Here is a 15126-nt window from a genome sequence, read left to right on the forward strand (position 1 = left end):
TGGGGGGGGGGGGGGGTGGGGGGGGGGGGGGGTGGGGGGGGGGGGGGGTGGGGGGGGGGGGGGGTGGGGGGGGGGGGGGGTGGGGGGGGGGGGGGGTGGGGGGGGGGGGGGGTGGGGGGGGGGGGGGGTGGGGGGGGGGGGGGGTGGGGGGGGGGGGGGGTGGGGGGGGGGGGGGGTGGGGGGGGGGGGGGGTGGGGGGGGGGGGGGGTGGGGGGGGGGGGGGGTGGGGGGGGGGGGGGGTGGGGGGGGGGGGGGGTGGGGGGGGGGGGGGGTGGGGGGGGGGGGGGGTGGGGGGGGGGGGGGGTGGGGGGGGGGGGGGGTGGGGGGGGGGGGGGGTGGGGGGGGGGGGGGGTGGGGGGGGGGGGGGGTGGGGGGGGGGGGGGGTGGGGGGGGGGGGGGGTGGGGGGGGGGGGGGGTGGGGGGGGGGGGGGGTGGGGGGGGGGGGGGGTGGGGGGGGGGGGGGGTGGGGGGGGGGGGGGGTGGGGGGGGGGGGGGGTGGGGGGGGGGGGGGGTGGGGGGGGGGGGGGGTGGGGGGGGGGGGGGGTGGGGGGGGGGGGGGGTGGGGGGGGGGGGGGGTGGGGGGGGGGGGGGGTGGGGGGGGGGGGGGGTGGGGGGGGGGGGGGGTGGGGGGGGGGGGGGGTGGGGGGGGGGGGGGGTGGGGGGGGGGGGGGGTGGGGGGGGGGGGGGGTGGGGGGGGGGGGGGGTGGGGGGGGGGGGGGGTGGGGGGGGGGGGGGGTGGGGGGGGGGGGGGGTGGGGGGGGGGGGGGGTGGGGGGGGGGGGGGGTGGGGGGGGGGGGGGGTGGGGGGGGGGGGGGGTGGGGGGGGGGGGGGGTGGGGGGGGGGGGGGGTGGGGGGGGGGGGGGGTGGGGGGGGGGGGGGGTGGGGGGGGGGGGGGGTGGGGGGGGGGGGGGGTGGGGGGGGGGGGGGGTGGGGGGGGGGGGGGGTGGGGGGGGGGGGGGGTGGGGGGGGGGGGGGGTGGGGGGGGGGGGGGGTGGGGGGGGGGGGGGGTGGGGGGGGGGGGGGGTGGGGGGGGGGGGGGGTGGGGGGGGGGGGGGGTGGGGGGGGGGGGGGGTGGGGGGGGGGGGGGGTGGGGGGGGGGGGGGGTGGGGGGGGGGGGGGGTGGGGGGGGGGGGGGGTGGGGGGGGGGGGGGGTGGGGGGGGGGGGGGGTGGGGGGGGGGGGGGGTGGGGGGGGGGGGGGGTGGGGGGGGGGGGGGGTGGGGGGGGGGGGGGGTGGGGGGGGGGGGGGGTGGGGGGGGGGGGGGGTGGGGGGGGGGGGGGGTGGGGGGGGGGGGGGGTGGGGGGGGGGGGGGGTGGGGGGGGGGGGGGGTGGGGGGGGGGGGGGGTGGGGGGGGGGGGGGGTGGGGGGGGGGGGGGGTGGGGGGGGGGGGGGGTGGGGGGGGGGGGGGGTGGGGGGGGGGGGGGGTGGGGGGGGGGGGGGGTGGGGGGGGGGGGGGGTGGGGGGGGGGGGGGGTGGGGGGGGGGGGGGGTGGGGGGGGGGGGGGGTGGGGGGGGGGGGGGGTGGGGGGGGGGGGGGGTGGGGGGGGGGGGGGGTGGGGGGGGGGGGGGGTGGGGGGGGGGGGGGGTGGGGGGGGGGGGGGGTGGGGGGGGGGGGGGGTGGGGGGGGGGGGGGGTGGGGGGGGGGGGGGGTGGGGGGGGGGGGGGGTGGGGGGGGGGGGGGGTGGGGGGGGGGGGGGGTGGGGGGGGGGGGGGGTGGGGGGGGGGGGGGGTGGGGGGGGGGGGGGGTGGGGGGGGGGGGGGGTGGGGGGGGGGGGGGGTGGGGGGGGGGGGGGGTGGGGGGGGGGGGGGGTGGGGGGGGGGGGGGGTGGGGGGGGGGGGGGGTGGGGGGGGGGGGGGGTGGGGGGGGGGGGGGGTGGGGGGGGGGGGGGGTGGGGGGGGGGGGGGGTGGGGGGGGGGGGGGGTGGGGGGGGGGGGGGGTGGGGGGGGGGGGGGGTGGGGGGGGGGGGGGGTGGGGGGGGGGGGGGGTGGGGGGGGGGGGGGGTGGGGGGGGGGGGGGGTGGGGGGGGGGGGGGGTGGGGGGGGGGGGGGGTGGGGGGGGGGGGGGGTGGGGGGGGGGGGGGGTGGGGGGGGGGGGGGGTGGGGGGGGGGGGGGGTGGGGGGGGGGGGGGGTGGGGGGGGGGGGGGGTGGGGGGGGGGGGGGGTGGGGGGGGGGGGGGGTGGGGGGGGGGGGGGGTGGGGGGGGGGGGGGGTGGGGGGGGGGGGGGGTGGGGGGGGGGGGGGGTGGGGGGGGGGGGGGGTGGGGGGGGGGGGGGGTGGGGGGGGGGGGGGGTGGGGGGGGGGGGGGGTGGGGGGGGGGGGGGGTGGGGGGGGGGGGGGGTGGGGGGGGGGGGGGGTGGGGGGGGGGGGGGGTGGGGGGGGGGGGGGGTGGGGGGGGGGGGGGGTGGGGGGGGGGGGGGGTGGGGGGGGGGGGGGGTGGGGGGGGGGGGGGGTGGGGGGGGGGGGGGGTGGGGGGGGGGGGGGGTGGGGGGGGGGGGGGGTGGGGGGGGGGGGGGGTGGGGGGGGGGGGGGGTGGGGGGGGGGGGGGGTGGGGGGGGGGGGGGGTGGGGGGGGGGGGGGGTGGGGGGGGGGGGGGGTGGGGGGGGGGGGGGGTGGGGGGGGGGGGGGGTGGGGGGGGGGGGGGGTGGGGGGGGGGGGGGGTGGGGGGGGGGGGGGGTGGGGGGGGGGGGGGGTGGGGGGGGGGGGGGGTGGGGGGGGGGGGGGGTGGGGGGGGGGGGGGGTGGGGGGGGGGGGGGGTGGGGGGGGGGGGGGGTGGGGGGGGGGGGGGGTGGGGGGGGGGGGGGGTGGGGGGGGGGGGGGGTGGGGGGGGGGGGGGGTGGGGGGGGGGGGGGGTGGGGGGGGGGGGGGGTGGGGGGGGGGGGGGGTGGGGGGGGGGGGGGGTGGGGGGGGGGGGGGGTGGGGGGGGGGGGGGGTGGGGGGGGGAGTCCATAACATCTGGAGTGCCAAAGGTTCGCCGCCACTGTCCTAGAGTGTGTTAGCTCTTGTTTATTATATCAAGCCAGTTCTAGGTTATTATCATTCTGATTTGACCATGAAGAAGAAGAAGAAGAAGAAGAGTTTGGATTTATATCCCCCCTTTCTCTCCTGTAGGAGACTCAAAGGGGCTTACAATCACCTTGCCCTTCCCCCCTCACAACAAACACCCTGTGAGGTGGGCGGGGCTGAGAGAGCTCCGCAAAGCTGTGACTAGCCCAAGGCCACCCAGCTGGCGTGTGTGGGAGTGCACAGGCTAATCTGAATTCCCCAGATAAGCCTCCACAACTCAAGCGGCAGAGCGGGGAATCAAACCTGGTTCCTCCAGATCAGAGTGCACCTGCTCTTAGCCACTGCTCTTAGCCACTACACCACTGCTGCTCTGAACCTCGTGGGTATTAACTAAGGTCCTGGTGTGTCAGAATTAAGCCAAGAACTCCTAATTAAATTCAAGATTGGTCTATTCACTTTCAACTCAGTTCATTGTTTTATTTATTTTGCACAAACAAAGGCTTGTTCAGAGATATGAATCGAGCAAAGAACGATTTTCTCAGGATATCACAATCCATAATCCTCTGGATTGAGGTTCCCAACCTTTTTTGAGCCTGCAGGCCCATCTGGAATTCTGACACGGGCCAGTGCGTGCAGCAGCAAAATGGCTGCTGCAAAATGGCTGCCGCAGGAGGCAGAGCTGGCCACAAAATGGCTGCCACAACTTAACTTCAATAACACAGTGTAGATCCCTGTGCTGTGGTTGCGCCTGCCGCCAAAGCAACATTTTTTTTGGGGGGGGGGGGGAAATCTGCACAGCCAATTGAATCTCCAATAGTCAATCAGAAACCTTGCTGGGCAAAAGCCCTTTCTGGCCCCAGCCACTTCCTATAAACACTTGGCGGGCTCCAGAAAAGGTATTGGCATGAGCCAGGATGCCCACGGGCACCACACTAGGGTCCCCTGCTCAGGAGGAACAGTTTTTGACTGATATAATATTATATTCACCAATTTCCCCCCAGATAGCATGATTTGGCCTGAGAGTTCCAGGTATAAAAATACTGAATCGATCGTTTCTTGAATGGATAGAGAACATATTTATTACATTCTGATGGCCGAGTTTTTCATTAGGCGAAGAATCTTCCACAGGTAAAATTATTTGTATTTGGTCATTGACCGTAAATAAAGACTTCACTTCACTTCAGGTAAAATTATTGAGCGAAGATAAGACAAATTTACCATTGAAATCAACTAGGCAACTGAGAAAGCTGTTACTTCTAAATTTGCACTACTGCCAATGGTTTTTTTATTATAAATCCCAAATATTAAAGCAGAATTTTATTTTGAATGTATTAATAGCCAATATTTTAACCCATCTGACCTATGCCTGGGTGATTTGTAACAATATTGGATTGCGTTTCAGATTCTGAGTTACGTCCGTACAGGCGGAGATCCCCTTGACGCCGGATTTAGTCTTAGTCAACCTTACCAGGTCTATACTGTTGAACGTTCGCTCAGTCCAGATCAAGACCCCGTGGCTGACAGTTGCGTCTATGAATACGTTAGGAATAAAGTTCAGTGTGTGGCAGTCTCCAAAATACCGCTACGATCAAAGGCCATCAGCTGTTGCAGAAGCCACATGGAAGACAAAGTGGTCCTGGGATGTGAAGATTCTTCGATTGTCTTGTACGAATCCTACCGCCAAGTAATGCTCACTGCAGAGGCCGAATTGTTGCCTTCATTAATGTGCTGTCATCCCAGCGGAGCCCTGGTGCTCGTGGGCAGCTCCCAAGGGGAACTGCAACTGTTTGACATGGCATTGTCCCCCATTAAAATGCAGCTCTTGGCAGAAGACTTCTCGCCTAAAGCCACGTTGCAGCTCAGCAAACACTTTGAAATATCCAGCAGTCTCGTCCAGATCCAGTGGGCCGCCCCTCAGGTTCCACCCCAAAGCGCGGAGGAGGTGGACGTCCACGATCTTCTGTTACTTCAGTTCGACAAGGGACCTATTGGAGGGCTTCGTTTCAAAACTGGTAGGTCCGTCTGTTGTTCCTTACATCGCATTGCAGTTTGCATTATTATTTATTTATTTATACCCCACTTTTCTTCCCATTTGGAACTCAAAGCGGCTTAGAACATCATTATCCATTTCCATTTTTTCACAAACCACTCGTGAGGCAGGCTATGCTGGGCCCATGGTTGCCCAATGAAATTCCATGGAAGAAGAAGTATTATTATTACTATTACTATTACTATTACTATTACTATTATTATTATTATTATTATTATTATTATTATTATTATTATTATTATTATTATTATTATTTAAATTTAGTATACCGCCCTATCCCCAAAGGGCTCAGCTTTCCCAGGATTCTAATCTCTCTGTCCACCATGCCAGTGGTTCCCAACCTAAAGTATGTGTATTTCCAGGGATACACGCTAGAGCAGGGCAGGGGTGGCAGGGGCTGATGGGAATTGTAGTCCATTAACATCTGGAGAGCCGCAGGTTGCAGACCCCTGCGCTAGAACGTTTAGAGATACACAAAAAAATTACATAAGAGCATTTGCTAATATGGGGGTACAATTTTAGGGAAATGGGTTGTCAGGGAGTATGTGGGTGAAAAAGGTTGGCATGGCACTTCGCCATGCCAGCACTTTGACATGCTTTTCTCTTTTGCAACTAACTCGTACTGTCTTGCAGTGAATCTGTGAGGTGGGGGATGAACTTGGACAGGAAGAGACAAGTTCAAATCCCCATTCTGCCAGAAAGTTGCCCTTCTGCCAGTCTCACGCTCATGGGCCCTTTCCGCACGGGCCAATTACAGCGCCCTAGGGATGGCAAAAACGCCGCCCCAAGGGAGCTGTTCACATAGGGGGTGCAGCTGCTTCGCAGCCGCGCCACCCTCGCTCCTCCCCAGCAGCGCAAAGCCGCCATTTTCCCACCTCACTCCCCAAGCGAGGTTTTTGGAAAACAGCGGCTCCCAGCCGCTGCCGTGAGAACGGCAGCAGCTGGAAGGTGCCATCCCTCCCCCCTTTCCCAATTGACTTACCTTCCCTGCGACCGTCCGGCGCGTCGCCGAGGCCTGGGGACACGCCACCCCCACACTGCAACTCCGGAGAGGTCGCGCAGGGCAGGGGGGCGTATCCCCTGGCCTCGGCAACATGCCGGACGGTCACAGGGAAGGTAGGTCGATCGGGCGACTGCGCTCCACGGTGCAGTCTTCCCTGTCGGTACCGGGACCGTTCGTGTGAACGGTCCCGGGGGGGTTGAGTCGGCGTCATGTACGCCGACCCAACCCCCAGCGTGGCCGTGCAGAAGCAGCCTTAGTTTAATGTATCTCACATGGTTGCTGTGTGGTTTTTAAATGGCAGAATTGGGGTGGGAGTAAAATGTAGCCTGCCCTAAACCCTTGGAGAAGTGTGTGTGTGAGAAAGATGCTCTGAGGCAAGAGGTGGTCTGAGGCGGTTTGCCATTGTCTGCCTCCGTGTGGGCTGAGAGAGTTCTGAGAGGACTCTGGCTGGCCCAGGGTCACCCAGAAGGCTTCACGTGGGGAGTGGGGAGCTGATCCCAGTTCTTCAGATTAGAGCCGCCTGCTCTTAACTACTACATTGTTAAAAGAAGCACAATAACAATCCAAACATTATTCTATCACCTTAAAGGTGCAGTCATGTACAGATTTACTCAGATGTCCCTTTGCCTTCAGGTAAATATGATAAGGAGGTAATAATAGGTTGATGTAAATTCCCAGCTTTTTTTTTTTTTTTTTTTGAGTAAGTCTCTATCCCTTTCCTTTGTGGTGATATAAGGGGGAAATCATAGCTCTACAAAGGAAGAGGCTAGGGACTTCTTAAAAATGAAAATTGGGAATTCCGTATTACAACAACAGTATATAAGTTTGGGTGCTGTGTAGTTTCCGGGCTGTATGGCCGTTTTCTAGCAGCATTCTCTCCTGAGGTTTCGCCTGCATCTGTGGCTGGCATCTATCCTCTGAAGATGCCAGCCACAGATGCAAGTGATTCCGGCCATGAAAGCCTTCGACAGTATATAAGTTCATGGATAATTTAGGATCTTGAGGTTGGGGGGGATAATGATAGTCCAGTCATTGGAAAGTAGACTGGAAGTGGGCGGGAGAAAGGAAACTGACAGAAACATGAAGCATGAAGGGAAAAAGTAACTCAAAATCAGCTTCCAGGAAAAGATCCAAGTGAAAGTTGTCTCAAAAGAACTGCAAACAACACAAAAAGAAGCAAAGACTAAAGAGACCGAAATGCACGCGGAAGTCAGGCGATAAACTGAAGCACCATGGGGCCAGAGCCAGCGAAAACCTCCATGAGGAAAAGCTCTTAGTCATATTTACGTTCTTTGGGAAAGAAACTGTCCTTGTTACTCAAGAAAACCTGCAGCGGAGAGGGAATCTTGTATACAGTCATTATTATGGAGCAGCAGTGGCGTAGGAGGTTAAGAACTCATGTATCTAATCTGGAAGAACCGGGTTTGATTCCCAGCTCTGCTGCCTGAGCTGTGGAGGCTTATCTGGGGAATTCAGATTAGCCTGTGCACTCCCACACACGCCAGCTGGGTGACCTTGGGCTAGTCACAGCTTCTCGGAGCTCTCTCAGCCCCACCCACCTCACAGGGTGTTTGTTGTGAGGGGGGAAGGGCAAGGAGATTGTGAGCCCCTTTGAGTCTCCTGCAGGAGAGAAAGGGGGGATATAAATCCAAACTCCTCCTCCTCTTCTTCTTCCTCTTCCTCTTCCTCTTCCTCTTCCTCTTCCTCTTCCTCTTCCTCTTCTTCTTCTTCTTCTTCTTCTTCTTCTTCTTTCTTCTTCTTCCTTCTTCTTCTTCTTCCTCCTCCTCCTCCTCCTCCTTCTTCTTCTCCTTCTTCTTCTTCTTCTCCTTTCTTCTTCTTCTTCTTCTTCTTCTTCTTCTTCTTCTTTCTTCCTTCTCCTTCTTCTTCTTCTTCTTCTTCTTCTTCTTCTTCTTCTTCTTCTTCTATTATGAGACACCTGGGCCCCACTTCGTCCAGTCATACGCTTTAACAGTTGTAGACATCTACAGGAAATGCTAATTAACGCAGCTCCCTTTGATGGATTGTTACATGATGTCTATTTCTAAATGACTCCCTTACCTGTCAAACAGAGGGCTCTCCACCTGTATCTTCTCCCTTGCTTTTCTTTCGTTCTCCCTCGTGGCTTCTACTCACACCAGCCTTCCAGCGAGCGGAGTTTTCCCTTTGCCGTCTCTAGGACTTTTATGCTCTTACCGAGACAAACGGCTCTCAGTGCAGGGATTTGGAGGCCTTTCCGCTAATTGCCAGGCTTGTAAACTTAATTGGACTGTCTCCCAGGGCGCAGTTCGTAAATCAATTAGGCAACGAGTTGGCTGTCACCTCTCCTGCCAAAGCAGGGTCACTCGAAATTGCCCTGCCCAAGAGAAGTCCAGCCCCAGATGGGAAGATGTTGACCTCCACTGTTAAAAGTTATCGCGTTTGTAAAATTTGTCTCGTACATTTCCGTGAAATCCGTTCTGTGTTTGGGAGATTGTCCCTCCAGTTAATTCAGTAGGTGAGTCGGAATATAAAATCCACTTTAGGCTATCCATTGGTTTCTCTCTCTTAACTTTACAGATATGATGAAGGAGTGCATGCAACTAAAGCCCCAGTATGAATCTAATTTCGTTTATTCTGCCAAATGTACTCAGTTTTTGATGGGATTGTATCTCCTTGCCGTGTTATCTCTGTGCTTTTAAGTCTGCTTTTATGCTGATTTTATACTCTGAGGGCCTTTCCGCAAGGACTAATAAACATGAGTGTAGGACAGTAAAAAAACTGGTTTTGGGGGGAACCCTACAGATCCCACCCCTAAAACGAGTCTGCCCCGTGTTATTTCTCCCAAATTGTTTTTTTTTAAGAATCACGTTATTCACGAATCTTTTCAAACATCACGGGATGCAGCTGCTCGCGAGCGAACAACTAGGCAGGAAGCATTTTATTTGCCTCCATGTTCCTTTTTTAAAAATTTGTGGCTTGCAACTGTGTAGCTACGTAGGTGCAGATGGTCGTATCGTGAGACGTCAGCATGGCTGTGGGGTTCACTTGTGCATGCCTGCGTAGCTACGCATGGGTGGGAAGTAAATTTTCAAAAAGAGGCATGTCTCCAATGCAAAGGCGCGGCAGCAACCTGGATTGTTTCCGTGGGCTCCAATTGCTGCCTGCACAGGTGCATGTGAATGTGAAAACAGGAAAATGGGTTCCTTTATCCCGACTGCAATCCGTTGTACATTTGCTGTGCAGAAAGGGCCTGAAGTTTTACTGACTATTGATGATTGATTTTATTGCTGCTTGTTTGTAATTATTAAAATAACTGAATGAAGTATTTTTTTAACATCCTATTGTTACTGTTTTATATTGTGAACTGTTTTGGGCATACTCTAGTTCAGTGGTTCCCAAACTTATTTGGCCTACCGCCCCCTTTCCAGAAAAAATATTACTTAGCGCCCCCTGGAAATTAATTTTAATAGCAATTAAACAGAAATATATATGTATTAATGTTTCTACCTTTTTCGTAAAATATAGTAAAGAAAGGTGTAAATTAGAAACATTGAACTTTGAAATTATGAAACCATGAACTCAGAATAGAAAGGTGATACAAAAAAAGTTAAAACAGTCGAAATCATCTTAATGAGAAGGATGAACCTGGTGTGCCCGCAGCAATGCTTGTAGTGCTCATGTGTTTTGGAACGGCAATTCAGTGGCACCACATGAACAGTAGCAATGCGCGATTGCACATACCTCAATGCAAGTAAGGGAGTATGCGGGAACCGAGTCAACGTCCAGTACGTCGTTCAAAGAAAAATTAAGCGTTATGAGCGGAATACATAAATCAATTTTTCTAAATCTTCTCTTCTTTCTTTATGCTTTCACCGCCCCCTTACAGTTATTCATCGCCCCCCCCAAATGCACCTGTGGCCATCACCGCCCCCCTGGATCACTGCAGCACCCACCAGGGGGCGGTAGCGCCCACTTTGGGAATCACTGCTCTAGTTGATACTGCATATATAATCTTATAAATGAAATAAACATTTAATATACCATTATGCCCTTCCGTATCAAGAAGGCATTGTTCCGTTCGTACGCAATACTTGGCGTCCCATATAGGTTCCTCGTGCAGAAAGTTATAAAGATGCAGGTATAGCGTAGCAGCAGCAGCATTCAAAGAACTAACTTGACCTTAAGTGCATTACTGAATTAAATGTCAGCTCAATGTAATATAAGGGTGTTTTGTATTTAAATGTCATTTATTTTTCAAAGAGAAACATTGGTGTGGTCCAAATTACAAGGGATGTTGTAGTTGTCAGCTTTAGGCATTGCTAGAGGAAGGCAAGTAATTTCAGGGGGGGGGGGGTTAACCCCAGTTGTTAGGAGTTGTGCTTAATAAATGCTACTAATTCCATCTCCCTTCCTTCAGTGGTATGGCTTTGTTGGTCATAGCCTGTCAGAGTATAGGGTTGCCTTTCAGAACCCAGCAGGGCACCCTGCAACTGTCTAAGGATGAGTGCAAGGTCAGGCCAAGAGCCAGCGTGGTATGTCAGTGCTTAAGAATGGTGGACTCTAATCTGGAGAACTGGGTTTGATTCCCCACTCCTCCACTATGAGTGACGGGCTCTTTCCTGATGAACTGGATTTGTTTCCCCGTTCCTACACCCAAAGCCTGCTGGGCGATCTTGGACTAGTCACAGTTCTTTTGACCTCTCTCAGCCACACCAAGTTGCCTCTTGTGGAGAGAGGAAGAGAAGGAGTTTGGAAGCCCCTTTGAGACTCCTTGCATAAGAGAAAGGTGGGGTATAAATCCAAATTCTTCTTCTTCTCGTGACCCCATGGTCAGCCAAATCTGTTTTTTGTGCCCTTTAAAAAAAATTGTAACACCCAGCGATGAAGACTTTTGGAGACCTTGAAGTGTTTTGTGCCAGTTTGGTTGATGGTAACCAAGGGTGAGAGCCCTCGTTGTGTTGTGGCTAAGGGGTCCGAGTAAGAACTGGGAAACCCAGGTTTGAATCCCCACTCGGCCATGGGAACTTCCTGGGTGACCTGGGGCCAGTCACATACTCTCAACTCTGACCCTGGATAGTATTTGAACAGGAGGATACAAGGGTTGTGACACAGAGGAAGGAGATGGCAAACCACCTCACAACGTCTCTAGCCTTAAAAACTCTACCAGATCACTATGTCAGTCATGACTAGATGGGGAAATAAATCAAGGGTATTCCATGGGTTTTGTTCTTGTTTCTGAGTATGAATTAAATCCCACAGGCCAGCAATTCCCAACTAGGGTTCTGCAGTCCCCTGGGGTGCCCTGAGCACGTCCCGGGGTACCGTGAGAAAGCTACCGGACCCCTCCCTTTCCCCCTCCCCACTGCCGTGCTGCAGCTGCGGCCCTGATGAACCAGCTAACTGCAGCCTTGAGGGCGTCTACAGGCTGGTGGCTGTGGTGCCTTGGCCCCCTGTGCCACCCAAGAGTGCCCTTGCCACCCACACTGCCCCGCCCCGTGTTCCTGCCGCCCCCCTCACGGCATTCCTGCCTGGCGATGGGGAGGGTTCGGGGGTGGAGTCCGGGGCCTGGGCTGGCATCCGCCCCCGGGCACACGGAAAACCCCTTCCCCCGCCCCCAAAACTCCAGCCAGGCCATCCATAGGCCCAGCAAAGCCTCCCTGCCTCCCCCTCCCACCCCAATCATCCAAATTCCACCCTCCCCACCTAAACACACACCTTTCAACCCTTCCCTAGGCTGACCAGATGTCCCGCTTTTGGTGGGAAAGTCCCGCCTTTAAACAATTTGTCCCGCGTCCTGCAGGTTCTTCAAATTGTCCCGATTTTTGGGAGGCTGCCGCACTGCCTTCTGGGGTGCAAGGCAGTGCGGCAGCCTCCTGCGCGCGCGGCCGCAGGAGCACGGCCTTCTGGGGCTTGCCGCTTGCCGCTCTGTCACAGAGCGGGAAACGGCAAGCCCCAGAGGGCAGTAAGGCCATATACCATGTCAGCCTCCTCCCCCCTGTCCCAGATCACAAAGGTGACCATCTGATCACCTTCCCCTTCCCCACCCCAGTACTCACCTTCAATCACTTCCCCACTCCTACCCACACCTTCCAACCCTCCCCCACCCTACTACTCACAGTCTTGTGAGGGGGGGGATTACGAAAAGGAGATGAAGAAAGATTTGGCATGTGATCTTTGGATCATTTTAGTAGGTGGCCTCTGTTATTCTCTGTTTCCTGCCTTAACTTGTGAATAAACTCATTAATGTATGCAGTCCATTGGTTGAAAGTGACTGACTCCGTACCGGAAATAGACCCTGTACCTGTAGAAATATTCAAAATTGCTTGGTTGAGGCATGAATCTTCTGGTGGAGAGAGATGTTCCCAAGATGCTCTGCATTCCTGAAGTTCATTACATTCCTGCCACTTCAATCCTGTTGGTCACAGTGTTGTGCATCCAACAGCTCTGAAGGCCTCTTCTGAACTCTGCTCTCTCAGCAGAAGTTTGCAGTGGCTTCTAGTGGCAGGATCGTTCCCAGGATTGATTCCGTTAGGATAGTCAGCACTTTCGAAATAAAGCCAGCAATCTCAAGGTTTGGTTGAGGCGAAATATCCCTGGAGAGGAAGGCTTTACAAATTAACGGTAGAAAGTTGGCTTTGGGTGTTTGTTTGTTTTTTTGTATGGTTGGCTTGCTTCAAAGGGCTTTTCTGTATACTCGACTTACTCCCGATTTTCTTGGGAGAGGATCCACAAGCATTAGAATCAGTCTGGACACAACTCTTCTACATGTCCGCCCTCTTTCTGCATTTTCACAGTAGTGGAGTCAGTTTGTTTTCTTCTGCATGTCCCTAAAACAATCAGGAGTTTTAAGGGAGGATGCTGTCCTTATCTGTGGCCATACAGCACCGCCCCTTTTAGTTTTTTTGCATACTGATATTGATATATTAATATCATGATAAAAACCATTATGTTGCAGTTTCTGCCGAAATATTTGAACTCGGTGTAGTTCTACAATTTTACCTGAATACCCGAGCAATACAGACTGTTTTTTATATCTCCTTACTTCTCAGCAGTGGCGTAGGAGGTTAAGAGCTCATGTATCTAATCTGGAGGAACCGGGTTTGATTCCCAGCTCTGCCACCTGAGCTGTGGAGGCTTATCTGGGGAATTCAGATTAGCCTGTACACTCCCACACACGCCAGCTGGGTGACCTTGGGCTAGTCACAGCTTCTCGGAGCTCTCTCAGCCCCACCTACCTCACAGGGTGTTTGTTGTGAGGGGGGAAGGGCAAGGAGATTGTAAGCTCCTTTGAGTCTCCTACAGGAGAGAAAGGGGGGATATAAATCCAAACTCCTCCTCCTCTTCCTCCTCCTCCTCCTCTTCTTCTTCTTCTTCAATAGCTCCAGTGAAACTACCTTTAAAGTGGCAAGATCTGTGCTATGACAATCTCAATAATTTACTATTTCGAACCTTGTACATGACCTGTGTTGAATATTCATTTTCACAACTGTTGTAGATTATGCACCATTGTTATATTTGTTTGCTGATCAGGGATGAAAAGAAACACTGACGTGGATACATTCAGAGGCGTAGCAAGGGGGAATAGCGCTCGGTGCACCGGTGTGTCCTCCGCCCCCATCCTGCCCCGGAACGCCCCCAGAACACCCCAGAACACCCATGCCATGCCACAGTTCCGCCACGCTCTCACCTCACCCCTTCAGGGGCACGCCCATGGTGCATCATGCGCGCCCCCGCCCCCTTGGAGCTACGCCTCTGGATACATTGATACCATGGCTGCATTTTTAAAGAGACTAAAATGCTGATATATCGAAGTACTGTTGGAATGATAGGATGAGCAGATCTCTAAATCCCAGAGTTGATTTAAAAAAAATTAAGCCCCTTCCGTCACACCGATATAAGGAATATGGAAGGCAACAGAGTGGGATTGAAACTTATTTTTTTAAAAGAATGTAACCTGGGAATTCAGAGAACCTGCTTGATCTATCATTACAATGGTATATTGATGTATCAGTATTTTAGTGCCTTAAAAACAAAACAAAAAATGAAACAACTTATATTTAGGGGAACAGAGAGAATGGTTTGATGATGACAACTGTTCAAATCATCAAAAAGTGGCTGGAAGTACATGGAACAAAGAAACGTAACAACAACATTATGCATAAAGAAAAAGATTACTCAAAATTGGCCACTGGAAAAAGATTAGGGTATATATGGTCTAAAAGCAACTGTGTGTGTGGGGAAGGGGTGGGGGTGGGGAAAAAAACAAAAAATCCAAACCAAAAACTTAAGTGTGGAAACCAGGGGATAACCCACCCCCTACAAAAAAACTGTGGAAAAGCCCAAAGTCTTGAGATTTTATAAATCTGGTTGTGGTGGGTTTTCCGGGCTGTGTGACTGTGGTCTGGTAGATCTTGTTCCTAACGTTTTGCCTGCATCTGTGCAAAGGATAAGAGAGACCCCCTCACTTCTGCAGGAGTCTATCGCATACCCTGCAGCTGTGGAAAGGTCTACATAGGAACCACAAAATGCAGCATTCAGACTCGCATTAAGGAGCACGAAAGACACTGTTGGCTTAACCATCCTGAAAAATCTGCAGTTGCAAAACATGTGTTAAACAAAACTGGACATAACATTTTATTTGAGAACACTGAAATTGTGGACAACTTGGAAGGTTACTATGTCAGGCTGCACAGGGAGGCCATTGAAATTCACAAACACCAAGACAACTTCAACAAGAAGAGACTCTGAAAATTAGCAAAGCTTGGCTACCAGTACTTTAAAAATGGACTGATAAACCCACCCGCAATACAATGCACTCAACCACACCTTTGCATAGCAAGTTCCACCCAAACACTTACTGATTGTATTGTCGAAGGCTTTCACGGCCGGAATTTGTAGAGCATTTGTTATGGTCGCATTTTCTAGCAGCATGCTTTCCTGACGTTTCGCCAGATTCAGTGGTTGAGATCTTCAGAGGCCTGATAGTAGTATTTTAGAAAGCAAGTGGAGTATATATACTGTGAGGTCAAAAGGTGAGGCCATCTGAATAGAGTAGCCTGGGTTGTGAGTCTCAGAGAAGTCTGTAGCAGGCTA

The 15126-nt window shown here is 55.7% G+C and overlaps 1 protein-coding gene across 3 annotated transcripts in view; it reads left to right on the forward strand.

The window, feature by feature from the left end:
- The window catches only part of LOC125435538 (WD repeat containing planar cell polarity effector), a 308331-nt gene that overhangs the window by 139547 nt on the left and 153658 nt on the right, over positions 1–15126 (forward strand). For all 3 annotated transcript variants that reach the window (XM_048501735.1, XM_048501743.1, XM_048501750.1), the window contains one exon: positions 4404–5013. In XM_048501735.1, coding sequence (XP_048357692.1) covers positions 4404–5013 — 610 coding nt within the window. The remainder of the gene's footprint in view (positions 1–4403; positions 5014–15126) is intronic.

This window comes from Sphaerodactylus townsendi, linkage group LG01 (assembly GCF_021028975.2).
Source record: "Sphaerodactylus townsendi isolate TG3544 linkage group LG01, MPM_Stown_v2.3, whole genome shotgun sequence".
In the NCBI taxonomy this organism is placed as follows: domain Eukaryota; kingdom Metazoa; phylum Chordata; class Lepidosauria; order Squamata; family Sphaerodactylidae; genus Sphaerodactylus; species Sphaerodactylus townsendi.